At 42.3% G+C, this 27,810-nt stretch overlaps 1 protein-coding gene across 14 annotated transcripts; it reads right to left on the bottom strand.

Moving 5' to 3' along the window:
• Nucleotides 1–3,438: 3,438 nt before the first annotated feature.
• On the bottom strand, nt 3,439–27,168 carry Upp1 (uridine phosphorylase 1). 14 transcript variants are annotated; one of them, XM_048786588.1, is made up of 9 exons: nt 26,916–27,168; nt 25,965–26,106; nt 17,168–17,234; nt 13,377–13,494; nt 11,956–12,114; nt 10,272–10,386; nt 6,482–6,691; nt 6,061–6,207; nt 3,439–5,345 (listed from the first exon to the last, which is right to left on the bottom strand). In XM_048786588.1, exons 3-9 carry the CDS (start codon nt 17,212–17,214, stop codon nt 5,206–5,208), a joined length of 936 nt encoding a protein of 311 aa, XP_048642545.1. In that variant the 5' UTR covers nt 17,215–17,234; nt 25,965–26,106; nt 26,916–27,168; the 3' UTR covers nt 3,439–5,205. The 14 variants fall into 14 exon arrangements, with proteins under 14 accessions (XP_048642545.1, XP_015345796.1, XP_048642546.1 ...); XM_015490310.2 differs by having other exon boundaries at nt 25,987–26,106; XM_048786589.1 differs by having other exon boundaries at nt 25,965–26,024.
• Nucleotides 27,169–27,810: the final 642 nt, after the last annotated feature.

The raw sequence follows: 27,810 nt of genomic DNA, 5'->3' as shown, positions 1-27,810 counted from the left end.
GGATCAGAATGAAAAATAATTTTCCTCTATTGCAGAAGGTGGTAAAAGTGAAGCAGGCCTGCAGATCAGAATATAATGTAAAAATAATTGTATTTTCATGATTTGGGGGTCAGAGGTGACACCTTTGAGTGTTTTTCCACTGTGAGTAAAATACACTGCAGTATTTGATGCAAAGTTGCAAATCTAGAAAGGCAATAACCACTGGGGAATGGGAGAGAAAGGATCAAGAGTACTTCATACCACTAGTGCAGATTTCCTCTGAATTTGGAACTATCACCAAATGAATTACTTTTTAAAACATCCTTGTCAATACCATGCCAGAAAACAAGGAGACAACATCAAACTTCATTACAAAGGCTAACAGTTCCAAACTCAGTTCAGCCAAAACTGTGAAACCATCACCCCTCTTAAGAAGAATCTGAAAGTTACTAGAGGCCATTCTGTGGAAGTTATATTAATATTAAGTCACTGTGTGATTATTATATGAATTTGACATTCCAGTATGTGGATATTCCATTGGTATGAAAGGCCGCTGTCTTGATGTTATAACAGCATGTCTGCCTGCTGACCAGACCAGCTGGGAAGGACCTGCAAATCTCTCACACCACTTGGACAACCTCATCAGACCCCACAAGCTGCCACTGCCCAGTCTCGTCCCACTAGGTCAAAGCTACTGCTGAGGACGTGGCGCCTTTTGGTGGTGGCAGTGGCAGAGGCCATTGGGCCTTGGAGTGCCCCATAAAGCAAGTGGATGCCCCAAAGCTCGGCCACATGTGAGACATGGGCTGGCAGGTCAGGGCCCTGGATGACCACTTTGTGTCAGTTCCAGAGACCTCACTTGGTCCCACAATAAGAAGTAAAGTCCATAACCCTCCTGCAAAAAAATAGAAGTGCCTTCTGGAAATGACTTTAAAGTGTAGTTTAAATTAAATTAAGTCACCTCTAAGAGCAATAGTCCTTCACATTTGGTGAGTTAGAGGACATGGAAGCAGCCCTGAGGAAGAGAATAGGGTCTTGTGCTAGATTTCTCATGTGGAAAAGGGGCTCCCAGTCCCAGAGGTCTCAGTCCATGAACAGTCAGCTCCATTCCTCATGTCTCAAGGTGAGGCAGGACATCATGCCCAAAGAGTGTGGTGAAGGGAAGCCCCTCACATGGTGATCAGGCAGCAGAAAGACACAGAGAGACTTAACCCAGATACAAATATATACCTCCAAACCATGCTCCGATTCCCACCTCCATTCACACCTTACCACTTCAGTTACCACTCAATTAATCCCTATCAGGGGGATTAATTCACTTATTGGGTTAACACTCTTACAACCCCATCATTTCTCCTCTGAACCTTGTTACATTGTCTCACATGTGAGCTATTGAGGGACACCTCACATCCAAACCATAATAACATGACATTCAAGTTCAAAAGAAGAAATTCAAATTGTTAAAATAATAATTAAAAAATACTTTGGTACTTTTTAAAATGATATTTTGGAACAGAAGAAATTTTTTAATAGAGTTCACCAACAATTCCTAACAATTTATAAAGCATCCTGCTTACTAGAAGGCCCAGACTCTTACTTTCAAGAAAGGAGAGCAAATACCTTTCTATATCAAATTTTAATAAGACACATGAGTATGCTTTCTAAATTTGGAAAGACAAAAAAAGGAAGACTGTCTTTTTAACACAGAGAAAATTTATTCTTAGTAATATATGATTTACAAAAGACAGCTTCTGACTTGTCTCTTATGCGTTCTAATAATTTAAGTCCTGATGAAATTTCATTTTAAATGGTTTTAGGCATCATGAAATATCAATACTTGACATTTTTTTAAAAATCACCATCTTGTTTCTATCTTCTAAAACTGATCCACATATTTTGCAAAGAACAATCTCATCCAAATTTGAAAAATTCTTGTGTGTGTGTGTGTGTATGTGCATATGATCTATTTTAAACAATATCACTGACAGTTGGCTCCTTCCTAAGACATCTCCTTAAATTTTTATCATTTATTTATTTAGCAATTCTGAAGATTGAGCCCAGGACCTCATGCATGCTAGGCAAGCACTCCATCACTGAGGTACAACCCCAGTCTCCAAAGATATCTTATTAAAATAAATAAAGTTAAAATCATTTAAAGGGCTGGGGATGTCTCTCAGTGGTAGAGCACTTGCCTGGCATGCAAGAGGCCCTGAGTTGAATCTTCAAAATAGAATCATTTAAAATTATGAGAAATCCTCAACATGACTTCTCTCAATCAAAAAGATCAGCTAAGAAGTATTTTTTAAAATTTCTTAATGAAAAATAGCAGAAGTACGTGTGATAAAAATTCTGTAGAGGCCGGCCGAGGTGGTGTACACGCCTGGAATCCCAGTGGCTCTGAAGGCAGAGGCTGGAGGATCAAGAGTTCAAAGACAGCCTCAGCAAAAGCAAGGCACTAAACAACTCAGTGAGACCCTGTCTCTAAATAAAATACAAAATAGCGAGTGCCCTCCAGTTCAATCCCTGGTACCAAAAAAAGAAAAAAGAAAAGAAAAGAAAAAAAATCTGTAGAAAACTAGAAAGGGAAAAGAAATTAAAAGTGAAACAGTAGAAACTTGTTGAACTAAACTGGATACCTAAAAGAAATGAATAGTTCCCGATTAAAAATACACATTAACAAAATAAGAAACCCATAAATAGACCAATAAGCATAGAAAAGCTCCAAATGATGCTTAGAGATCTCCTATTGAAAAAGAGCCCAGAACTCTAGGAGTTCACAATTGGGTATAGATGGGCCTTTAACAAATTCTGATTTTATATAAATGGTCAAGATCTAGGAAAAAAAAAAAAAGGAGACTTTTCAATTCATTTTATAGTATAACAAATGTCCAAACTTGATATAATTGAGATATTGCATCTAATGCAAGATGTCAGTGTTCACACATCAGGTGTTATTTTATGTACCCTCCCAAACATACTACCAATGAAACTGTAAGATTATCAACTAAAGAAAAGGTTGTGTTAATGAGTTTACCTCTATGAAAGCCACAAAGTAAGTTTGTAACAAGTTCCAGCTTTGGTATAAATAATATATTTATTTGTTTATTTTAATTAGTTATACATGACAATAGAATGCATTTATGTACTTTGATATACATAGATAGATATAATTTCTCATTTTTCTGAGTGTACATGTTACAGAATCATATTGGTCGTTCAGTCACATATATATAGATAGTAATAATATCTGTTTCATTCTACTATCTTTCCTAACCCCAAGTCCCCTCCCCTCCTCTCCCATCACTTTCCTCTACCTAATCTAAGGTAATGCTATTCTTCCCTAATGCCCCTGACCCCTTATTGTAAATTATCATCTGCATAGTAGAGAAAAACATTTGGCCTTTGGTTTTGTGGGATTGGCTTATTTCGTTTAGCATGATAAGCTGAAATAGTATTGTGTTAATGCACCTACTTCAATTTTTCAATACTGTTTCTACTATTAGAAATGAATCTTCAATGCAAAAAAAAAAAAAAGAAGAAGAAGAAGAAAAGAAAAGAAATGAATCTTCAAAACAAGAATAAAAGCAAGTGATAGGGTGTGCAGTGGCCTTTTCCCCTGTGCTGGGAGTTGGCTCCCTATCTCAGCATTCTGCCTTGGGCCATTAACACATGTTAGGAATGGGAGACATGCTGACCCAGGAAGGAAACCTCATTACAGAAGTCGCTGTAAATCGGCCCCATCCCAGAGGAAAGTGCTCAGTCAACATGTTCTGCAATAACTCCCCAGCCCTTCCCTTTCTAATAATAGCTTCCTCTTTTGTCTTAAATCACCTCTATTAACAGGTTATTTGCATTTTTTTGTTGTTGTTTTTTTAGATTTTTTTTTCTGCTTTATCAAAGATATTCTCTCAGGAAGTGGTGGAAGATGGGCAAGGGGACCTCTGGCTACACCTGCATGGACTGAGGTGTGAAAAGACTAGCCTGCAGGTCCCCTAAGTGTTGGGGTGTTTCTACCCCATCTGCATCCTCAGCCCAGCCCAGGTGACTGGTGAAATACAAAGGAATAAGGGCCATCTACAGGACACTGGAATCTAGCCCAGACAGCAGGTGGCAGGAGCTACATAGTAGAATGGGTCAGTGTGATTTGAGACTGCAGGGAGCCACCACATGGACATTACCTGGTTTTCTAGCCACATTGTTTTGCACCCAAAGGGCATTGTGATATCGAGTTGAAATCTGGGGGCACTTAGGAATTGGAAGACAGGGAAGCACATGAGGGTGGCCTGAGAACAAAGGATGTAAATCTAGCTCCTGGGCTTGTGCTGGGGTGAGAAGTTGAGGGCATCAGCCTTCACTGGAGCAGACATAGCCCAGGCCAATGTAGAAGCTTCCAGAAATCTGCCTAAATGGAACTTGGAAACTGCATCTGTACTCATGTATATATGCATTTATTTCTCAACCCCTTGCATCTGCTCTTTGGTTTTCAGTAGTCTCTCCTTACAAGTGGTGAGCAGTCCCCACTTATCCCTGCTTCTGCACCCCAGGATTCAACCAACAAAGAACTGAAAATAATTCAGGAAAAAAAATTTGTAATGAAAATGCTTTTCTGGTATTACTTCCTAAGCAACACACTATAACTACTTACATAGCATTTATATTGTAGTAAATGTAAGTAACCTAGAGATGATTTAAGTATATGGAAGGTTTGCATAGGTTATATGCGAATGCTACACCATTTTATATAAGGCACTTGAGCATCCATGGATTTTGGTATGAGGTATCAAGAGACAACTGAACTGAAGTTTAAAAATACATCAGAGGGGCTGTAGCTGTAGCTTAGTGGCAAAGCACTTGCCTAGCATGCGTGAGGCATGGGGTTCAATCTTCAGCACCACATAAAAAATAACAAATGATATAAAGGCATTCTGACCATCTACAATTATAAAAAACTTTAACAAGTCTAAAAATTTTCCCCAGAAAGAACTCAAACATTCATGAGTATGGGGGTGGGGGGAAACTCCAAAGCAGGAAAACACCTTTAAAAATGCTGTTACAAAATTTTAATAAAATCTGTGTGTAGTTAATCCATGATTCCTTACCGCCTAATTGAAGTCCAATTCCCTAATCCTTATGTAAAGCATACTCCAAGTTAGAAGAGGATTTTGGACAACGGTTTTATTGTCCAATAATTGCAGGAGCTTGTGCTTCGAGGGAAAGGGAAGGACCTTAGACCTTTCCCAGACTTTTCTTGATGAAGTGGCTCACCAGTCGCTGCGGCCTCTGCTCGTACTCAGCAAGCACCTCGTGGGGGCTGGTGATCTGGTCCCCTTTCAGGCGGTCCAGATAGGTGACACACACCACGGCCGCTGCAAAAAGCAAAGATAACATTAAGGCAGAGCACCAACTCTCTGGGTTAGTTCACTGACATGAAGGAAGGACCAGGGAACTCAGAGGAGCTGATTGTGCTACCCACCAGGAAGCTGGGTCCATTCTAGCACCAGCCACAGTGATGTGTTGGCAGATGCAGCAGGAGAGAGAAAGATCCTCAAGGGCTCCTCCTGCCTCTTCCCATTGTTTCCAAAAGGCATTCCCAGTCCAATCCCAGGACCAGATCCTGGCTGCCCTATACCACCCCAAAGAGCACATGTTAGGTGATAGGGATATAGGGCATTCTGGAAGGCGGAGTTGGACTTGAAGATGACTAGGAATGTGGGGGTGGATTAGCCACAATCAGAAAGCTAAAGAGTTTCAAGAGCCAAGCTCTTGGTAAGCATGGAGGGATCATATTATATGGCAACACAGTCTGAGCTAAGGTAGGTCTCTTTCTTATCCCTCTCAGTAATGTGGGGAGTTGCTGCAGACACACTGAGGAACCTTGCATTCTGTGTGTGACAATCAAAGGACACTGTACACATGGGTCCAGGAATGCCACCTAGGTGAGAAATTACCTTGTGGCAAGGTTACAAGAAGTCAGAAAGCAGTATTGGGGAGTCTTGGGAGGAAGGGCCTTAGTGGGGCTTCTGGATGAGCCAGCAGAGCAGAGACAGAGGAAGAGACCAAGGCCATAACCTGCCCTCCTACCTCGGAGACCACATGTTCTGCACATGGAGGCAAAGACTGAAGATTCCATCTCGATGTTCCGGATGCCTGCAGCCTGGGCCGCTTGTAGATAGGCCTGCTTGTCCTTCTCCGTATAGAAACAGATGGCACCGTCCAGACGGCCTTGCCCTGCAGCACACAGAGACATGAGAACCACATATAGGTGTCAGCTCCTACTGCATTCTTGCAGTGTGCCACCTCCAGTACATGGGGATGGGGGCCCACCCATCGCCCACCTATGTGCCCACTCAAATCAACCATGGTAGCCAACATGAAAAGGTTGCAGCTGGAACAGTAGCCCATGTATGGACATCCTCACCCAGAGAGCAGCCCACCATCCAGGGCAGGATCAGGGAACAGACTAGGGCTATCTGGACCAGAGGTACCTCACCCATCGTCTTACCCTCATAGAAGTCCAAGGAACATATGGTGTTCCCCACCACTGTGGTGAATTCCTTCAGGTCTGCAGAACACTGCATCAATTCCTGCACCAACTGCTCATCCATGTCCGTGTTTCGAACAACCCGCTTCCCTAGGACAATCTGCTCAAACTCTGGCTTGAAGCAGGCATCCACTGCCTGCCGGGTGATGACCACAGAGCCAGGCTCCAGACCTAAGGACAGAAACAGATGACATGGCTGCGCATGGCAGATGGGACAGTGCTCAGCAGAAATGTGGAGAAAAGAATATGACCCATTGGCACACGAAAGTACTAAAGGATCTGGAACTGTGCTCAAAAATACACTACAACCCGCTTCCCACTAAAAGCTTTTTCTGACTACATAAGTAATTAACACATAATCATATGGAGAAGCACAAAATAAAATATAGACATTGCCAGGAACCTCCATGCCCTTTGTCAAATATTTGTATCTTCTAGACATTGCTATTTTTTACCATTGTCTGGGCTCTATAATATAGGTGATTGTAATGTATTTAATTCCTAAATTAATGAATGAATGTTTAACACTAACAACTTAATGTTCTGTAGTATTTTATTATATAAGCTTTCAAGAAATACAAAAGCAAATAATAGTATGAGACCCCCCCTCTCCATACATCCCTAGCTTCAGTAATAACCAGTCCCTGACCAACTTGATTTTCCTCAGCGATTGATGCATTATTAGGTCCTATTTTTGTGTCTGTTTCTGGGCATACCTTCCTGGAAAATTTTCTTGTTTGTAAGAATAATATTCTGCTCATTATTCTTTTGTCCTATAATAGCTTTCCATGTGATTATTTATTTATTTGGGTGCAGAAGTTGAACCCAGAGGCACTTGACCATTGATCCATATCCCCAGTACACCGCCGCCTTTTCTTAAATTTTGAGACAGGGTCTCGCTAAGTTGCTTAGGGCCTTGTTAAGTTGCTAAGGCTGGCTTTGAACTTACATTCCTACTGCCTCAGATTCCCAAGCCATCGGGATTACGAGTGTGCACCACCATATTTAGCTTTCCATGGGATCTGACCATTGTTGTGGAGTGAAAGTTTGTCTCCCTCCATAATCTGTATAATGAAATTCTCACCCCCAAGGCAATGATGGCCTTAGGAGGCAGGGCTTTGGGGAAGTGATTAGGTCATGACTGTGAAGCCCTAATTAATGGGATTAGCACTCTTAGAAAAGGGATCCCAGAGAGATGCCTCAGCCCTTTTACCCTGTGAGGACACATCCAGGACACACCATCTATGATCAAGAAGGCAGGCCCTCACCAGACACTCAGCCTGCCAGAACCTTGATCTTAGACTTCTAGCCTTCAGAATTGTAAGAAATAAATTTCTTTTGTCTAAACCATGCAACTCTGGTTATTTTTGTTATAGTAATCCAATGGACTAAGACAAACATGATCCTTTCCTGATATTTATTTTGAAGTGACAGTGGAAGCATGAATGAACCAGGATAACTTTTCTCAAGCTCCCACACTGGTTGTTTTTGTGAAACATTTAAAATGTGGCCAACTCTGGCTGTTCTGCTTCCCCATGGTAGGTATCAGAACTTCCCCTTGCCCCTCCTATGTATGGTGGTCAGTGCTGAGCTTCCATCAGCAGTTTTTTTCAGGTTTGAGATTATACCTACAACAAAGCACCCTGAGCCCTGGTTGTTCATGGGGCCTGAGATGTTGCACCCTCAGGTCTCAGCATCACCCTTCCCTCATGGCAGGTGGTAGGTTCCATTTTAGACCCACATTTTTCCTAGATATTCCTGTTGGCTGTCTTGAAATTACTCTGTGCTCAGGTTTTTCAGTTGCCTGTAGCCCTGAGATTCTTCCTAAATAGGTGATGATATTTGTCCCCACCCATTCATATTTTGAGATTTGTGAAAATACCATCTCACATTTTATCATCAATGATGTCCAATACTTTTGGGTCTTGTTCTCTCGTTGCAATTTCCATTTTTATGGGGTAATTGAGGGAACATTCTATACTAATTCTCACAGAAAAACTTCTGGTCATAAACTTTAACAGTCCCTCTGTATTAGAAACTCAAAAATAACTTGCAAGATCTCTTAGTAGATGTTTGGTATGAGATGCATGGTCCCAAATATCTGGTTGGTGGTACCAGAAATTAAGTTTGTAAGACAGAGATGGCTCACGGCCATTGATATGCTTTTCTTTAAACTTGGAATTATAACCACGCAAACACAGATTTTGCATATATCTTTATCTGAGGAAAAGAAAAAATAACACAATCAGCCCTCCATATTCCTAGGTTCCACACCTTTGGATTCAATCAACTGCAGATCAAAAATATTTGAAAAAATACTGCACCTGTACTGAGCACCTACAGACTTTTTTATTGTCATTATTCCCTAGATAGCACAGTGTAAACAACTATTTACATAGCATTTACACTGTATTCAGTAGTATAAGTAACCTGAGATGATAAAAAGTATGTGAGAGGATATATGTAGATTATATTACAAGCAAATATTGTACCATTTTATTTAAGAGAAGCATCTGGAGATTTTGGTATATGTCAGGGATCCTGGAATCAATCCTTTTCATATACCAAGAAACAATTGTATATTCAGAAGATCTAGGGTCTAAAATAAGTCTCTTATCTAAGTAAAAAAAAAAAAATTAAATTCTCACACTACCCTAAACCCAAGAGAAACCAGAGCTAGACAGTCAGGAACAATTTGCAGGGGCCTAGTTGCTAACCTAAGGACTAAACTTGCCTTGCAGTGAATTCAGGTTCTTTCCACTAGCTCTATCTCCTTACTGGGAGTGGTAAGTGCCAGAAAGTAGGAAGACTGGCACAGTGTTGGGACCTGAGAGAGTGGGACAGCTTACTTAAAGCCTAATGGACTTCTGCTTTGAGTATGTCGTCTCCCCTCCCAAACTCCAAAACTCCTGTTGAAATGTACACCCCATTATGAGATATTAAGAGGTGGGATCAGGTGGGCCTTTAAGAGGTGATTAGTGCTCTGCCCTCATGAAAGATTGATTCCTTCACGGCAATTAATAAACTAATGAGTCATCTCATGGCCTAGTTTGGCTAGGTCTCTCTCCTATCCTGTGTCTCACCTCATGATGATGCCCTGCACCATGTTGGGACTCTGAAAGAAGAAGGCATCACCAACAACCTTGGACAATAACCATGAGCCCAAATTAATTAATCTCTTCTCTTTACAATCCGCCCAGTCCGTGGTGTTGTGTTATTAGCAACAGAAAGGGACTAAGAGACAATTTAACAATTTTATCATTTTGGTTTCTCATTAAATCCTGTTTTTGTTTTTTTAAAACAGGCTGAGAACTGAGAATTTTTGGGCTAGTTTAAGGACTTTTACCTGAGGTTTGCATTCTACCTTTCCTTCCCTCTTTGGGTTTTTGCTGGTTTGCTCATAAGGTATTTCAAATTCTTTCAGGAATAGGAGGAGGAAGAGTGAGCACAGGAGAGGAGAGAGGCAGAGAGGAAGGATTAGAAAGAATAAAGAGAATCAAGCAAATAAAAATACAGGAATTATGTAGCTTCAGAAGGACAAGCTTCTGCAGGTTCCTGGCATGATGACTCCCAGCTGTGATCTCTGGGGTTCAGGCTGGGAGAATGGGTGAGACCAAAAAAAAAAAAAAGTTTCTTTTGCCTCCTATTAATCTATTCTTGAACAAATCTCAGATAGGTTGTACCAAACCTCATACATGCTGGAGCTGCTACAGGGGCTCTGGCCCCTTGCTACTCACAGAGCAGCCCTTACCTATGCCACCAGAAGTGCCGATACGGATGACGCTGACGTTGGAACACTTGGCATGGTACAGCAACTTGATGAGCTCATGCAACATGATTGCAATGGAAGGAACGCCCATCCCATGCTGGAATCAGAGAGAAGCCAAAGATGAATGCTAGACTGCACTTTTCTTATTGCAGCAGCACCCCTGCCCCATTGGAGGGTTTGCACTCCATAATTTCAGTTTCAGAGGACAACAAGAAAAGTACAGTATTATGAGATATTTGGAGAAACAGAGACCACATTGAAGAAACTTCTATTATAAAATATTATCGTAATTTTCCTATTTTATTAGTGATTGTTGTTAATCTCTTACTGCACCTAATTTATAAGCTAAATTTTATCATAGGTGTGTATGCATAGGAAAACACATCACATGCATGGTTTGTTGGTGCTCTCCTGGGTTTTAGATGTCCACTGGGGTTGGAGGTCTTAAAACTTATCTCCTGTGAGTTAGGGGGAACTACTTTATTCTGGTTGACCTTTTGTGTCTCGTACTTCAATCTAATAAACTCATCATAGTGACAATAAGATGAACACTATTAACACTTCAAGAAACTTAAAGTGTACAGAGAGTTCTTTATATGTGAGCCCAATGATCTGTAAAAACCTGTTAAGCAGGAGCAGTAGAAGAACCAGAAGCTCAGCAGAAAATAACAGCTGCTACTGCTGAGTAACAAATAGCTCCTTCTGGCATTTGAAGCCTGCACAGTTGCCTACCACCCACACACCAGCTAAAAGTTTTACTTTTTTGCTTTTCTCCTTAGCCTCTCTGTTTCAGATTAGGTAACTGGCTGATCCCTCAGTCCCCAACATCAGATCACTTTCTGAATCTGCACGGTGTTTCCTCCTCTAAGGGTCTCTCTGCATACCTCCCCCTGACTTTTCAAGACACTCCTGCAGCCATACCTTCTACCCCTCACTGGGATGCACTTAGCACAGGAGCAGATGCTGTTCCTGCAGCCCTATGGGAGAAGGGTCCCTTTGAGAATTTATCAGTGTCTACACACAAGAAATGCTTTCCTAAACTCTCTATAATTAAATGATGTCTTGCCTCTATGATATGTTCCAGACAGAGGATATTGCTAGAGGTCTCATCTAACCAGAACATTAGGAATGCATGTCTCAACAGGAGGGCTATCATTTGCTAACTATGTAGCTCTTCATTTACATTGCTGCTGACAAAGGAAATCAAAACTGAAAAATGAGAAGATTTCTTTGGTAGAATACTAGAGATTTCTGTGTTCATTCTTATTGATAAGCAAAAATTTGTTATAAAGTAACTCACTATAAGAAGGCCTGGTGTTTGTAGCTCTCCTTAATACCCTGGTTAGGGCTGGATACCCCTTCTACACTCTGCTCATGTACTCCCTGCACCTGCCACCCACACACTGTATGGACAGCTGTGTGTATTTGCATTTATATTTACATTTATGTACATAATCTCTCCAAGGGACTGAGCCTCAAGAGCAGGAGCCTGAGTTCCTTCTGTTTATCTGTGTATCCCAGCTGCTAAGGATTGAATTTGCTCCCAGCTTTTACACTAAGCAGGTATTAGGGACCAGTTAGCTATGTGTGCACAGGGGCAAGGCCTTGCAGAGCCTAGACACAAAGTCCAAATTTCACTCAGGTGACTAAGTCTCCAGATACTCACACTCACAGACAGCACCGGTCCAACTTTGTACATGGCGAAGCGGTCAGTGCCTACACAGATATTGGGGTACTCTTCTCCTGGATGGTCAAGGCCCAGCTCTACGGCAATGTATCTGATAAATTTCTTCATCCGGGAGGGGCTCCCACCAACACACACAAACTGTAACCATATAAGAAAGACCCCATGAGTGCACTGTGTACAACATAAGTCCTCAAAGTTGGTGTCATCTAGGAACTTAGAAATCCAAGAAATCCAAGAAACCCAGGATAACACCAACAAACCATGCATGAACTTAGAAATCCAAGCAATGGTATGGGACTAAGCACAGGCAGCCCTGTAGCACAACACAGTTACTCCACAAATGCAGGGCCCAGACTCTTGCTCTTTGATAGGGCAATTCTAGACATCATGCATGCTCAGGCTCCCTGCACTGTGGAAGGCAGCCCAGCTGTGGAATGAGCAGGATTAAGATGGTGTGAGTTCCTCACTGTCCCTCCACCTCTTTGTGTGACCAGAGTCCCACAACTCACCTGGAAAATAGGCTACAAATTACTCCCTCTCACCTGGTCCCCTGAAAGTCAAATGGCCAATGCATGAAGAGCCAGGGATCTTGTAGGAACTTAGGAAGCTTTAGCTATTGTCAGTTGGTATCTCTCAGAAAAGTAAAAACTTTATTTTGTCACATAAGAAAATATTTGTTTTGAAAAAAACAAAAAGCAAATAAGTCAGTTTAAGGATTAGGAAGATTAAAGAAATAAATTTTAAGTGTTTTTTTTAAATTTTTAGTTGTTGATGGACCTTTATTTTATATGTGGTGCAAAGAATCGAATTCAGTGCCTCACACATGCTAGGGAAGCACTCTACCACTGAGCCATATCCCCCAGGTTGTTTTTTTTGTTTTGTTTTGTTTTTAATGTTTATTTTGAGACAGGGTCTCGCCAAGTTGCTTAGGCCTTAAATTGCTGAAGCTGTCTTTGAACTTGTGTCCCTACCGTCTCAGCCTCCCCAACCACTGGGATTACAGGCATGCACCATCACACTCAGCTATTTACTTATTTTTTTGATGTGGGTTCTCACTATGGTGCTCAGGCTGGCTCTGAACTCCTGGACTTGAGTGATCCTCCCATCTCAGCCACCCAAGTACCTGGAACTACAGGCATTAAGTTTATTTTATATACTGTTTCAATTATATTCTAAGAGATGAATTAAAAGCCAGTATGAAAGTATTTAGAATAGTTTTCTTTTTCACTTGCTATTCATATGGTGATTGAGAAATCACACTTTGTAAAAATTTGAGAAAAATATAACATCATGAGCCTGTCACCAGTCACTTCTCAGTCACCTGTGAGCAGGTCTGCATATCATAAAGGAGGAGGCTGATCCTAAGACAAATTCCTAGAATTAAAAGCCTGGCTTTTTACCTTCACATCTCCAAACATAGCTGGGAAATCACATGTGCTAGTGCTGAGATTGAAATGATAGAGAATATCTTCCTTCATTGCTGCTACATGTGGATTTGCAAGTTGGATAAGGCGGTTGCTGTTAGAAAATAAGAAAATAGAGGGTTTATATAACATCAATTCCAATATCCAGCATCATCACAGAAGTGCCACATGTGAGTGTGATGTGTGAGGCACATGTTGGGGAAGGAGCACAGGCAGACCCTGGGGATAAGACAACACTACACTGTCAAAGTCCCCACTTCCCCATCTCCTTCCTCATAATTCCTCTTTGTTCCCAGGGCCACTATTAGAAGACAATGAGGAAAATTCAGAAAAATACACAACAGCATAAAGATCAAAATGTTAAATCACCCCATACAAAAAGTATAGCCAGTTGCTATCCCAATACAGTTCATTGATACATAAATATAACTTTATTTTAAAAGTAATGTGTTTACCATAAGAAAGATTGTCAGAGATAGAAAAAAGAAGTTCTATTTTTACCACCCAAAAGTTAATGCCTTGAATTTCATTTTCTTATGCACTAGCTACCACGTCACCCATGTAGTGCCTATTACGAGTAGTGAGATAAGACTTCCATCCATTTTATTTTTTTTTTTCAGAATGGCTTACAAGCCATTCTAGAGAACATGTATGTTGATTCACATTACATTTCTTTGTGACAGCACACTGCTGCTGTAGAACAGGGGTCAGCAAGCTTTTTTGGCCAGACAGTAAATATAGTTTTACAGATCACTAAGTTTCTGTCATGACTCAAGTCTGCCATTGTCTCGTGAAAGCAAGACGGACAACACACAAATGAGTGTCTTTGTGTTCCAGTGAAGCTTTACGTACAGAAACAGGTGTCCCAGGTCTCGACAGCTCCACCTACTGTCTGCCAAAGTCCCTCAGAGCCAACCTTCAACATGACTCCTTCACAATGCCTGCCTCTGATTCCCAGAGATGGCATGGGAATACACTTCAAAAGCAACACCTTTGCAAAAACTTGATAAACACATAGTATCATGAGCCTGTCACCATCACCTCTCTAGCATCTGTGAGCAGGTCTACGTATCATAAAAGAGAAGTCTGATCCTATGACAAAAATTCCTAGAATTTAAAGCCTGGCTTTTTACCATCACCTCCCCAAACATTGCTGGGAAATCGTGTGTGCTAGTGCTGAGACTGAAGGAAACCAAGGTGCTCTGAACTCAGAGCAATCAGGCCTTCTGTTTTGTTTTGTTTTTTTTTTCCCCTTCTATATCTTGACTTCTTGCCCAGACCTTACTGATATGTTTCATTTTCAATCTAACTCAAGAGAAAAGAAAAAGGATGCAAGAGAGAGCAATGTTCTCAGCTGCCTGTGATTTGGCAATATGAACGATGGGGTTCATATTGCTAAACCACAGGCAGATGGTTTGACTTTATGATGGTGTGAAAGTGGTACACATTCAGTAAAACCATACTTTGAGTTATGAATTTGGGTCTTTTCCCAAAGTAACAATACACAGTACAATCCTCTCTTGTAATGGTCAGCGGCAGCTTCCTGGGCTCCTGGTCAGCCATGCTCTATGGTGTGCTGTGTTACTAAGCTGGAAGTGATGTGTATTAAATGTATTTCAATTTGCAGTATTTTCAACCTACAATGGTTAAGAGGTCATTACCCATTGTAAGTCAAGGAACACCTATACCGTTAAACATGGGGGCGCTCCCCTGAGACCTCATCCATCCTCCCTCTCTCCAGAGGATGCATTGTACCTGACCTATATTTCATTATTAAAAAATTATTTTTATGTTTAACATAAGAACTATAATTATCTCCAGTAACAAAAACTTCTGGAGGCCCTGACCATGTCCTACTTATCTGAATCCCCAATAGCTCAAGCAGACACGCAAAACAAGGTTGAAACACCTTCTCTGTTTTCTCTACCTGTTGATTCCATTTCTTTCTGGCAGTCAGCATCAATGACAACATCTACCTCTACCTACATCAGTTTGCTTCTTGTTTTCATGTTCTCAAATTTCCCCTCCTGTCCATTCCCCTAGAGTGCTGTCCAGCTTAATTCAACACATGAACATTTTTGAAAGGCTAACAGAGAAAAGATTAGTATAAAAGACTAAAGAGAGAGGAAGATCTTCATAAAGGGAGTGGGGGATGGTTGACTGTCTCATGGGCAAGTGTTAGGAAATACATCAGAGAAAGCCATGGCCAGCAGATCAACTCTCAGCTGTCAATCCCTCCTGATGTGCCAACCATATGCAGATGGCACTCTGGGCACAAGTGCTGGGAACCTTGCTCAGAAAGGGCATGCAAGATCCACCTGCCCTGAGTCCACCTCTTCCTGACAAGGCTTCCTGCTTCTTCAGACACAGGTTTCACTTTACTTGGGGAAACGGATATTTTTCAAGGAACCAAATCCAAGAGTATTCCTAGATTTCCCCAAAAAGCCTTTCTTTTCTATAGGGCAATCTGAACTTCTGACCATCATAGGAGTCTCCATACTCTTTCAGTGATAATTGTGTTCAATGGAAACCATGGTTCCTTTCTCCCTCAGGATGTTAGGAACACAGTACATAAAACAGAAGGACAAAGCACAAACTTTGACACAACAGGATGTGATGATAACAACTTGGCCACCTATTTCAAAATAGAAAATGTTCTTTTATTCTTGGTTCCAGAAAGAGCAGGAAAAGGAAACAGGGTGTAACTTTGAAAGACTAGCAATGATTTTAAAATATATAACTTTTGGCATGTACCTTAAAGTAACATGTCAGAGCCATAGTACTTAGAAAGATATTTCTCTACTCTATATGCAACTCCAAGGGAATTTATCTTGATTTATTCTATTATTTTATTCATTGAAAAATATTATTAATCGAGATCCTACTATTGAGCCCACAAAAGCAGGACAGGAGGCCACCCCAGGCAACCCAAGCAAAGGTAATAGACAATCAGGTGGTGAGGAAATTAGAAAAGTCAGTTGATTTAAAGTCCACGTAATAGGACCTGGGGTTACATTTCAGTGATTGCATGTGTGCTTGTTAGCAAGCTCAAGGTCCTGGTTCAATGCCAAACACACACACACACAAAGTCCATGTAGAAATCAGGCAAAGATAAGAAATTTTTGCTTTGTTAGCAATGCCCAAACTTAAAGGCTTAAAAGAGGTGTCATTAAAAGCACAGGGTAGCCAAGCACCCTGGTGCATGCCTATGATCCCAGCAGCTCAGGAGGCTGAGGCAGAAGGATCAAGAGTTCAAATCCAGCCTCAGCAAAAGCAAGGCACTAATTAACTCAGTGAGACCCTGTCTCTAAATAAAATACAAATTAGGACTGGGGATGTTGCTCAGTAGTCTAGTACCCCTGAGTTCAATCCCCAATATCCATAGAAGAAAAAGCATATGATAGAAAGATGAAAAATTAGAAGGAAATTAGGAAAACATTTAAGATCCCACAGCTAGGAGATGAGCAGGAAATTTTGTTTAAGAAAAGTGGCTGCGTATAGAACAAAATTCACAAATGTTAACATTGAACTGCCTGGACTACTGAGACCACATGTCCAGAGCGTTAATAGCAGAAACCCCAGCACCCACGCTGAAGGTCTTGATCACCTGAATTAAGAAACTTTCAAGCCCTTAACCTCTCAGCTCTCAGTCTGTGTCATGAGAATCAAATGCATTCACATATGCCAAGCTCTTAGAAAGATGAGTGGCTCAGAGCATACAATAAAACCAGCCCAACCCTTCCCAACCTTGCATGGGTCAGCCTTACTTGTGAGAGTTTTCATGTTCCTTTGCTTCAGCTCTTGCAGCCGCCATGCTGTCACTGTGGCAGGACCCTAAGGACAAAACATTGCACAAAACAAGTGAATGTACCCAACAGGAATTAAGGTCATGAGCAGATTTCAGGAATGTGGAAAGTCAGTGCCAAGAAGTGGACGTCCTCATGCATTTACACCATTTAGATGGTGCAAATGTGTACAGTGCCTGTGTATGTGTTTAAAGGGTTACTAATTTCAGAAAGGAGATGGCAAAAAAGGTTCCAACAGGCCAAAGATGGATCTCACACTTTTTAGAGAGTCTGTCCCCACTTCCTGCTTTCCCAGCCCAGGTATAATTAGAAAGTCATTGGCACTACAAACCACACCCCTCTGCCTTACCCTTCTATAACACTTATTATCCTCTTCCAAGTTTTACAGGCAGCAGGGGGAAGAGAAGGATCAAGTGATCGGCAAGTCAAGGACATGAACAGACACTTTGCAGAAGACGATATTCAATCGATCAAGAAATATGTGAAAAAAATGTTCATCATCTCTAGCAATTAGAGAAATGCAAATCAAAACTACTCTAAGATACCATCTCACTCCAGTCAGAATGGCAGCTATTATGAAGACAAACAACAATAAGTATTGGTGAGGATGTGGGCGAAAAAGGCACACTCATACATTGCTGGTAGGACTGCAAATTGGTGCAGCCAATATGGAAAGCAGTATGGATATTCCTTGGAAAACCTGGAATGGAATCACCATTTGACCCAGCTATCCCTCTCCTTGGTCTATATCCAAAGGACTTAAAAACAGCATACTACAGGGACACAGCCACATCAATGTTTATAGCAGCACAATTCACAATAGCTAAACTGTGGAACCAACCTAGATGCCCTTCAGTAGATGAATGGATTAAAAATGTGGCATATATACACAATGGAATATTACTCAGCAATAAAAGAGAATAAAATCATGGCAATTGCAGGTAAATGGATGCAGTTGGAGAAGATAATGCTAAGTGAAGTTAGCCAATCCCAAAAAAACAAATGGTGAATGTTTTCTCTGATATAAGGTGACTGACTCATAGTGGGGTAGGGAGAGGGAGCATGGGAGAAATAGACAAACTCTAGATAGGGCAGAGGGGTGGGCGGGGAAAGGTGGGGACATGGGATTAGCAATGATGGTGGAATGTGATGGACATTATTGTCCAAAGTACACGTATGAAGACATGAATTGGTGTGAACATACTTTATATACAGAGATTGAAAAATTGTGTTCTATATGTGTAATAAGAATTGTGATGCATTACACTGTCATGTATTTAAAAAATAAAAGCAATTTTTAAAAAAGTGATTAGCAAGCAAAGGCCCCCTGAGAGCAAAGGGCCTGAGCTGATGTGCCTCAGTGCACTGGCCTGCCTCCCCTGCAAAGCCTAAAGGAGAGGGTTGCACATGCAGAATTGCAGTTGTTTTACTGGAGCACACTAGGTATAAAATACTCCCAAAACATTTCACTGTGTCGACAAGGGCAGTTTTGCCAGAGCACTTTGGAGAACGGTGAGGCTCACATGTTGAACTCAGCTCACAAAGCAATAAATCTGAGTGCCTTGCACCTGCCACACCTTTCAACTCCTGCAACAACCTTGCAGGAAAGGCAGGATTGCTTCAGAGAGAAAGAAACCGAAGCCCTCAATGAGCCATGGTTCATAAAGATGGCCAGTAGAAGTCTGCAGGGCGAAACCATTTTCCTATGCCCAGGGCTGATGTTCCCACAACATGGTTCTTACCCTTGATTCTCACCAGTTTCTTATCCCCAACTAAAACCCAAAAGGACCCAATTGATACTGACCATTTTCAGTAAATTTTGAAAATGAGAAAATTATAGTAGCTGAATCTGGAGCAAAAAAAAAAAGTCCCTGCAATTGCCACCTGTCTTTTTTCTCCATCTAGCTTTGTTCTACCTTGGCATTTGCCAAACTCTTCTTTGGAAATCTCAACCTTACTGCAGTCCAGGTAAGGGAAGCTAAAAAAAAGGAATATGTTGTTTTGGGTTTTCTTTCCTTCTCTTTTATGTTTTTGGTTTTGATTGTTTTTGTGTTGCTGGGGATAAAACCCCTGCTCTGCTCTTGAACATGCTAGGCAAACACTACCACTAATTATATCCCCAGCCCAGGAATGAGTATTTAAAAAGGTACCACCTCTCACCCTGTATCACCAGGAACCAAAGGTCCAGCACAGCGCAGGGAAGGACCATTATGAATGAGCAGAAGTGAGGAATAGGTGGCTTTCTATATCATGTATAGTGATGGCAATGGTCCACCAGGCTGCCCCTCAGAATAAGATCCTGGGTCACAGAAGTCTAGTCATGATTTCAGAGTTTCTGCAGCATCCATTAAACAGATTTTCCAACAACCAGACTTCCATAGTTGTCTGGCTCTGGAAAAGAGCACCATTGGAATGGGATCATCAACAGCAGCCAGATGGCCTAGACTTCTCCCTGGAATCTACCACTCCATTTATGGTCACATGAAGTGGGCTGCATATTCTGATCAGCCCATATTATTCACTGAGAGAAGCTGGGTTTGGAGGTCCTGCAGAGATTTAGAATCCCCAGGGCCAGTTTCTCTCAGACAAAACAAATCAGCCCAAAAGTCAGTTCCCTTACCCAGTTCTTGCCTCTGCTCTTTCCTGCACCTGCTGTTTGCCCTCTCGAATCCCTTGGAGACCCTGGCATTCGCAGCCTCCTCCTTCTGACTCCTCCAAAGACTAATCTCCTCGTCCCTTAGCCTAGTGGCTCAGGGAGGCTTTGTTTAGGAGCTGCACAGGTGGAGAGCTGCAGGCCTCTACAATGCTCCCCTGGAAAGTTCCCTGCTAAGTAACTGAGGTTGGGTGACCACGATGCAGGTCTGCTGGGGGTGTTAGGGTTTACCCAGCTTAGTTATCAGATGTCCGTTTTACCACCAAAGGTCCTAGGTGTGAAAGGGAGACTCTATGGTCACCCCACCATCCATGGAAAGGTTAAAGACCAGAGGAGGTGAGGGAAGAAGTCCTAGTCTCCCCTTAGACCAGCAGGAGCCACACAGGACAAGAACCAAGAGTTGACATGCCCTTAGGAGCACACACTACACCTCTGGTCCCAGAGGCCACCCAGTGAGTGGTGGAGAGGGTATACTCTGGCACAAGGAGACCTTTGTGCTGAGTGAAAATGAGGCAATGACAAATTAGGGAAACAGGAAGAAACCCTTTGGGAACTTGCTTCAATCACGCCCCCATCCAGGCTGGAAGTAGCTTGGCTTCTGCAAGCTGGGGATATGCTGACAGGCATTTTCATGTACTACCTTCTATACGAATTAACTTTGCATCTTGTTTTAATTTATTCACACAATTTGGGGGAATATTTCTAACAATTGTTTTTAAATTGTTTCACTGTATTACAATTATTGTGTATCCTGGACATTCATCCCCCAACAGATAACAACAGATAATATGAATGATTTATTCCCCAAAGAGCTATGTCAGCATTTACAGTACAGACTTTCAGTTTCTTCCTTGTCCCAGAGCTAATCCCTGGGCCATCTTCTACTTCCTGTTTATTGCTTGGCTGACAGAAGCCATCTTGCCAAATCTCCTCATTGAATTAGCCTGCTGCAGCTACTTTCCTGCAACACAGGAAAAGTGTGATTTGGCTCTGCTGCCTTCTGCCTGACTCTGCAAAAAGCTATAGCTATTATTTCAATAGCAGTGTAAATTCCAGCAAGAGTGAATTCCGGTAAGATTCTGAATCTCTGACCCCTAAATCTAGCTTCTCTCAGTGAATAATATGTGCTGATCAGAATATGCAGCCCACTTCATGTGACCATGTGCTTTTGGTAGCATAACTAGAAATGGCATTATTAAGTGTAAGACACCAGAAAGCACTAAGCATTGCCTGCTTTAGTCGCTGAAGGAATATGAAAACTCCTATGAAATAAATGAGAGATTGACAGGTTGACAGGTCATGCCCTGGGCCCCTGTTGTGTATCTGCAGTGTTTAGGGTCTGTCTGGTATAAAAGCATCTCCTTTGGGATGGGGTTGTGACTCAGTGGTAGAGTGCTCGCCTAGCATGCATGAGGCCCTGGGTTCCATCCTCAGAACCACATAAAAATAAAGATATTGAGTCTACCTAAAACTAAAAAATAAATATAAAAAAAATTTTTTAAAAAAATGCATCTCCTTTGATACTGTTAGGTTTCTCAGAACAATGGTGTTTTTTAGCATGGGCAATTTTGCTCTAGACAAAATTAAAAGGTCTTGCTCCTCTGACCCCAAGTGCAGGCAAAGGCTCTATGGAGTTTCCTTAGTACATAAAGACTGGAATGCAAAGGAAACAGAGCTACCTTCCAAACCCACAGTGAGATTGCATCATCTAGCTAAGGAAATTGAGGAATGTAACCACACCTGGAGCCTCCCTCTACAAGATAATGTCTGTTTCTTGAGCTCATTCCAATTCCAAAGAGACTTCCCAGGACCATCCATTCCCCTAATAATCATTTATAAGCCCTCAAAACTGTCTACATTCTCCTTCTTCCTGCCCCTCCCATAGAAAAAGGAGTATATGTTTGTGAATAATGTTAAGCAGGTATAAATACACCCCTGGGATCACTCCCCCGTTCTGTACTTTCTTTGAGGCATTTGAAATGCACTTCTCCTGTTTAATTTTCAGCAGTGAAAATTAAATTTATTACAGTGAATGCTGAGAGGTGTTGAGGGAGATTTCCCTTCACTCTTACAATATGTGTGACCTACAGAGGGATGAGAAAGACCTAGGACACAAAATCTGGTGCTCTGTGTGTCTGACAATCCCAGCAAGCCAGGAGTTAACTCCAACACAGGGCCACTTAAGGGAGAGCCAAGTGAAGGTGCCAACACCATGAGAGGTTCATACTTTATCCATGAAGGAAAGAGCAGAAAAGAACAAACACAAACCCAGTGTGCTCCCAGAAGGCAGCCAAGAGTTTTTAATGATTCTTGACTGGGAGTCAGTATGCTCCCAGACAGGGAAAAAGAGTGTCAACAATGGCACAAGGACAGGGAACGCAAGAGATGGGATGAAAGAAACCATCTAGCAACAGCTCAGCTTGGAGAGAAGCAACAAGAGACGGTCAAAGGCCAAGTCCCCAGGAAGTTGTGTAGCCCCATAAAAATCCTGAACATTGCCCTTCAGGTGATGGTGGGTCCCTGAAAATTTTTAAACAGAAAATGACAGTCAAAGATTTGCATGTTAGATCCATATGAAGGGGTCCAGAGTAAACCACTGTGGCTGCTATAATTGGGAAATGTCCCTCAAAGACCTACGTGTTGAGGACTTGATCCTTGAGCCTGTGGCACTCACTACAGGGAGGCAATGGAATTTTTAAGAGGCAGGGCCTAGTGGAAGGCAAATGGACCCTCGGGGCACGCTCTGGAAGGGAATATTGGTATCCTGGACCCCTCCTTTCTGTCTCTTTTTCTCCCCAGATACAATGAGGTGAACATGCCCGGTCCATCTGGCTCTCCAGCCATGGTGTACTATGCCCCAAAGAAACATATGGACTGGAGCTTCTGACACACCAGACAGAAATAAACCTTTTCTCTCTCAATGACTTATCTAAGGTATTTGTCACAATGACAGAAAGCTTATTAACACAGGGTATAGAAATTATTTTGAGCAGAAACCTGAGTTTCTGAAATCTCTTTATTTGCCTAAAAACAACCCCCCCCCCAAAAAAAAAAAACAACTTAATTGTCATGGGGGAAATTCTAAGAGAAAATTCACACAATGTCCAAACATACATTAAAAAACAAAACAAAACAAAAAACCTATCAGAAAAATATCTCCCATCTATTTTCCTGAGTTCCCTTTTATTTTTCAAAAAATCATTTTGTTTTTCCAAAAGCACTCTTCTCTTCAACTCAGAAGTCATTTATTCTCCCAGAAGTGCTCCTCTGACCTTCTTCACTACTAAGATAGTACATGAGCCCCAAATTCTAACCACTTCCAGGAGTCACTTCTTTTCTATGAACTCTGCATACCAATGTGAAATAAAAATCTGTTGTTTTTTTTCCTGCTAATCTGTTTTTTGTCAGTTTAATTTGCAGGCCTCTAGGAACAGAACATTAGAGGGTACAGAAAGTTCTTTTCTTCCCCACATATAATTAAAGCACAATTGGATTTGAGGGGCACAGAGCATAAGCAGAGATATCAAAATGACCAACAGCTGAAAGGAGAAGTGAAAATCCAAATAGGACAGGGGTTAGGGGATGAAATCCTGAGGGATGAATGGAGGAGGCATTAGGAGGAGGTCACTTTCACTCCTAGTTGGGATGTTGGAAAGGACAGTGCTGTTTTTGAGGTAAGATGCTCACAGAACTTCATTTGAAGTGCCACGATTCTAGAAAAAGTACCTATGGGCATCACCCCATGGAGGAACTGAAGCCTGGGAAATTAACAAAAGTAGGTTTGAAACAGAAGAGAATTTGGCCATGGGAAAACATGAAATCAGCTAAGGTCTGGACATATAGATTCCTTAAATTAAGTTCCCCCAGCTCCACTTCCAGAAGAGCCTCCAGTCTTTTACTAATAATGTTTACAAACTTGACCCCAATTTTCTAGAATGGACATGAAGGTCTTCCGTGGACGTCAGATCTTCCAGTCAATGATGACACAAGCTCAAAATTCCCTGCATAGAACACAAGGGCACCTAAAATAAATATGCACTCCTCTTTTTGCCTAACCAAAAGCAGCTTTCCTCCCTCCATTTAGATAAATTCCCCCATTATCAACCCATGGAGGAGGTAGATTATGGGCCTCCTTGCCAGTCACCATGTGAAAAAGATTTTTCTTTTCACAAAAATCCAGGTCATAGTAGAGGCTTCAATGCATATCAGGCAGCAAGCATTTGTTAGATTACAATTAACAGTGCAGGTAGAAATTATGGATCCAGGGAATCTACAATTAAGGAAAGCCCAGGGCTAAGTTGAACAAATTGAAAGGCAGGACAAAGGATCACCAAGGGAAGAGAATGGTCAGAGCAGGGTCCTGACACCACAGAGCAACAATTTTAAAAATATGGTCTAACTCAACAACAGTCCAGGGTCATCTGATCGGAGGTCCTGACAGCACCTCCACCCTTCATCCAAAGCACCTGGAGAACTGGTCACTTCTCCAAAGACCCCCAAAACTGCTCAGTAGGTAAATTTAACCTTAGTGCTTCAAGAAGATGTCACATTGGGTGGACTTCAGAAACATTTCTTCTAACATTATGTCATGATACTCTCAACTTCCACTTCACAGAGGGAGGGAAACCTCCCATTTCTTCTAGACAAGTCTGTAACCATCCAGGCCCCAGATGTGTTCTCCACACAAGCAGAGCCTGTGCTAATTTCACTGGACCTGTAGAATCTGCCCCCAGAGGACTTGTAACAGTTGATCCACTTTATGTTTTGCTGCTCTGCCACTGCAACTTATTTTAAAAACAGACATGTTTCTTTCTCTTCTTTTCTGCCTGCTCCTCCCTATTCTCAGGGGAAACAGGATTACCTTTCTTTCCCATCCTATGCACAGTTATCTGTCCTTGAGCACACACTCACCATAGGAAGAAAATTTGGAGATGGCACCAAAAGATCTCATAAACAACTATCTCCCAAATTAACAACTTCAGACAGAACACGTGGAATGTACCCTCTGAATCACCTCTTTAAAAGCCCCCCCTTCCCCCTCATGGCAGAATCACAGCCTCTGGGTCAGAAGTACCCCTGTGATCCTTTGCTAGCAAAGCAATAAAACTTCCTTTTTCTTTTTCTAAAAACCATGTCCTCGTTATTGGATTGGCATGTGGAACAAGGTTGGAGCTTTAGGTAAAAGACTCAATCACATGGCTCTTGGTCTCCCCAGGGAGGCCCCTTCCCCTTGACCACCTGGACTCCCCTACCCGTGGCCAGGCCCAACTCTTTTTTTTTTTTTTTTAGGTTCTTTGTGTAAATAGCTTAGTATATAAACACTTATAATACTTCTTTGAAATGGATTTACTTTAAAAGTGTGTGTGAGAAAGAGAAAGGAGCAAGAAAAGGAGGAGGAAATGAAGGAGGGAGGGAGGAAAGAAAAGCAGAAGTGTTCAATGTTTATTTCTAGGGAGTAGGAAAATCCCAAGTTTTACTTTCAGTTTCATATTTAGGTTTTGTTTTTATTCTTTTTACAATAAAGTTGTACTAATTCATGTTCAGTAAGTCCAACCAAAATGTGCACTTTGACAAAAAGCCAATGTATACAAAAATGAATTTATGTTTACCTAAAACATTACTTTAATGCCCACCAAAGCTGAAAGTACCAGAACCATGTACTCAATAAATGTGCAATGAACTAAAGATATCTGAAATAATGAGACTTATGTGGAAGAAAAGAAGGGAAAGAAATAATGGAAAATTGGCTGAGAAGTGGGGGAGGCTTGAGCCAAAACACAGTTGGAGCACAAATTGAACAAATTGAAAGGCAGGACCCACAATGGCACGCCCTGGGAATGGCCCAGCAGGGCTTGCAAATACCCAGCTTAAGGCATTCCTTCTATTCAGGAAGTCACCAAGTTTTTTAAAAGCCAAGGTCACAGCCTAAGAATGGAACCAATGGTCTTTATAACACAGAAGGCATCAGCAAGAGGAAACTGAGGAAAGGATGAAAGGGGGAAGGTGGAAAAAAGGAAACAAAAAAAGAGAGAGATGAATGTCATCCAGACTCCTGAAGATAGCCTCCACTGCCTTCAAGGGAAATGCCCCCCTCCACACACTTACAGGGTGTTTCTCTGTAACTCACCGTCAGAAGGGAGCAAGCAGCTCGATGCAGACAGAGCTCTGTAATGGAAGGCAGGAAACAGGTGGTCAGGTCGAGGCGGAAGGCTTCGGATGCGTTACCCACGAGTCAAGAGATCAAACCCTGAAGTGGAAAGAGGAGCTCTGCTAATGGCCAGCCGGTTTGTGGAACCCTTTCCCCCATTCTGGGCCCTGCCAGGTCTTAGAAAAGGTTGCCATGTAAAAGAATTATAAAGGGACGCACTCCTCTATGCAAATTAATTTGTGTCATTTAACAAGTATGACTAAAATTTTTCTGTGGAGCTGCCAGACAACTCGATGCCAACATTTATGCGTTGACATTCTAGTAAATGTTGAAAAAAAAATGTATACTTGAATCCATTTGAACGATGAAGGTTCAATCTACAAAATGAAAAGTTATCTTTTGTTCCCCAAGAAAAGGCAGTTGGGAAACAAAACATCACTTCGTAACTGATATCACCAACTTTTTTCTTCTGCCCGGAAGAAAGCCCGTTTGGGGGTTTCTCGCTCTCCCTTCCCGCCTAAGTTCCAGTTTGTGGAGAATCACCTCTTGGCACCCTCCGGGACCCAAACCTGCGAGCGCTGCGTCCACCCTCTCAGCGGCCACACCAGGTGGAATCCTCGCCAGGAGACCCACACGCTCTGATCGAGCGGCGGGTGGCCCAGACGCGAGAGAGACAGAGGGTGGACTGGGTGCGCCCTCTTCTGCGCGCGCTCACCGATCTGCACATTGGGACGATGCACCCTCCCCAGCAGCCAGGCTCCCTTAACATTCTTTGCAACTGATCGCCAGAATCCTAGCGAGCCTCAGTCACCTCGCCTACAGGTAAATGGAACGTTACCAAGACTGGGGACCAGAAAGTATCTGGTAAAGCCGCAACAGAATGCAGAACCCAGTGGTGGACTACTCACGGGTCTGTCCTGGGTCCGCTAAGCAAGCTGCGCTATCCTTGCACAGCAACTTGAGCGACAAGGACCTCGCTCCAATGGCACAAGGCTCTCAGACGGTGGTCTAGAGGCTATGCGCCGGACTCCTTAAAGGAGGGAATGATGAGCGAGATGAATCTCAGCTCACAGCCCACGAGAGCCCCTCTTCGCGGCAGTCACCCACAAGTGACGCCTGGAGGTTACAGTAGGGTTCTGACCCAGTCCGCCCCTGCAGACAGCGGGCTAGGCTGACCGCGCCCCTGAGCCCGCCTTACAAAACATGCCCCGCCCGGACCTTAAGTGACTTCCCCATCTCCCGTGCCAGGGCCGGAAAGTTTGTTCTGGCACATACGCCCGCTATTGTTTTCTCTTCTTTGGGGGCGTTTGGGCAGTTTTAGGTAACCAGGAGCCATTCTTATTACTCATTAAGTCACTTATGTACTACAGATACAATCTTACCAACTGCTGTTCTACCTGTTTTGCAGCCTGTAGGAAACTTGGCTGGAATTGGCTCTGTGCTTACCTATTGTCACAGGCTAGTGCCAGGGACCTTATCTATCCAGAGGTGACCCCCCTCCAGCAGGTACTAGCTGAGAGAAGATGCCAGAGAGAAATGTCTGTGTGAAACTGCCTTGGGTTGGCGGTCAGGAATGTGTGGCTGGGTCATTTTTAGCTATGTGTACACACTCATACCCCTTTTTTTTTTTTCTGGAGTTTTTCTGATCCTGAGAGTTCCCCAGTAGTTGGGGGAAAGCCAGGAAAGAGTTTGTCCAAAAAGAGAAGTGATTCATTGATTCAGAGTAACAAACTAATCTGGCAAAGTTGTACTTCAAACTCTATCCTGCCCTGGAAGCCAGCCTGCCCCTCTACACACACACCC

Source organism: Marmota marmota, unplaced genomic scaffold (genome assembly GCF_001458135.2).
Source record: "Marmota marmota marmota unplaced genomic scaffold, marMar, whole genome shotgun sequence".
Lineage (NCBI taxonomy): Eukaryota > Metazoa > Chordata > Mammalia > Rodentia > Sciuridae > Marmota > Marmota marmota.
Note: the sequence above shows the minus strand (reverse complement) of the source record. Positions and strands in the feature narration are given on the sequence as shown.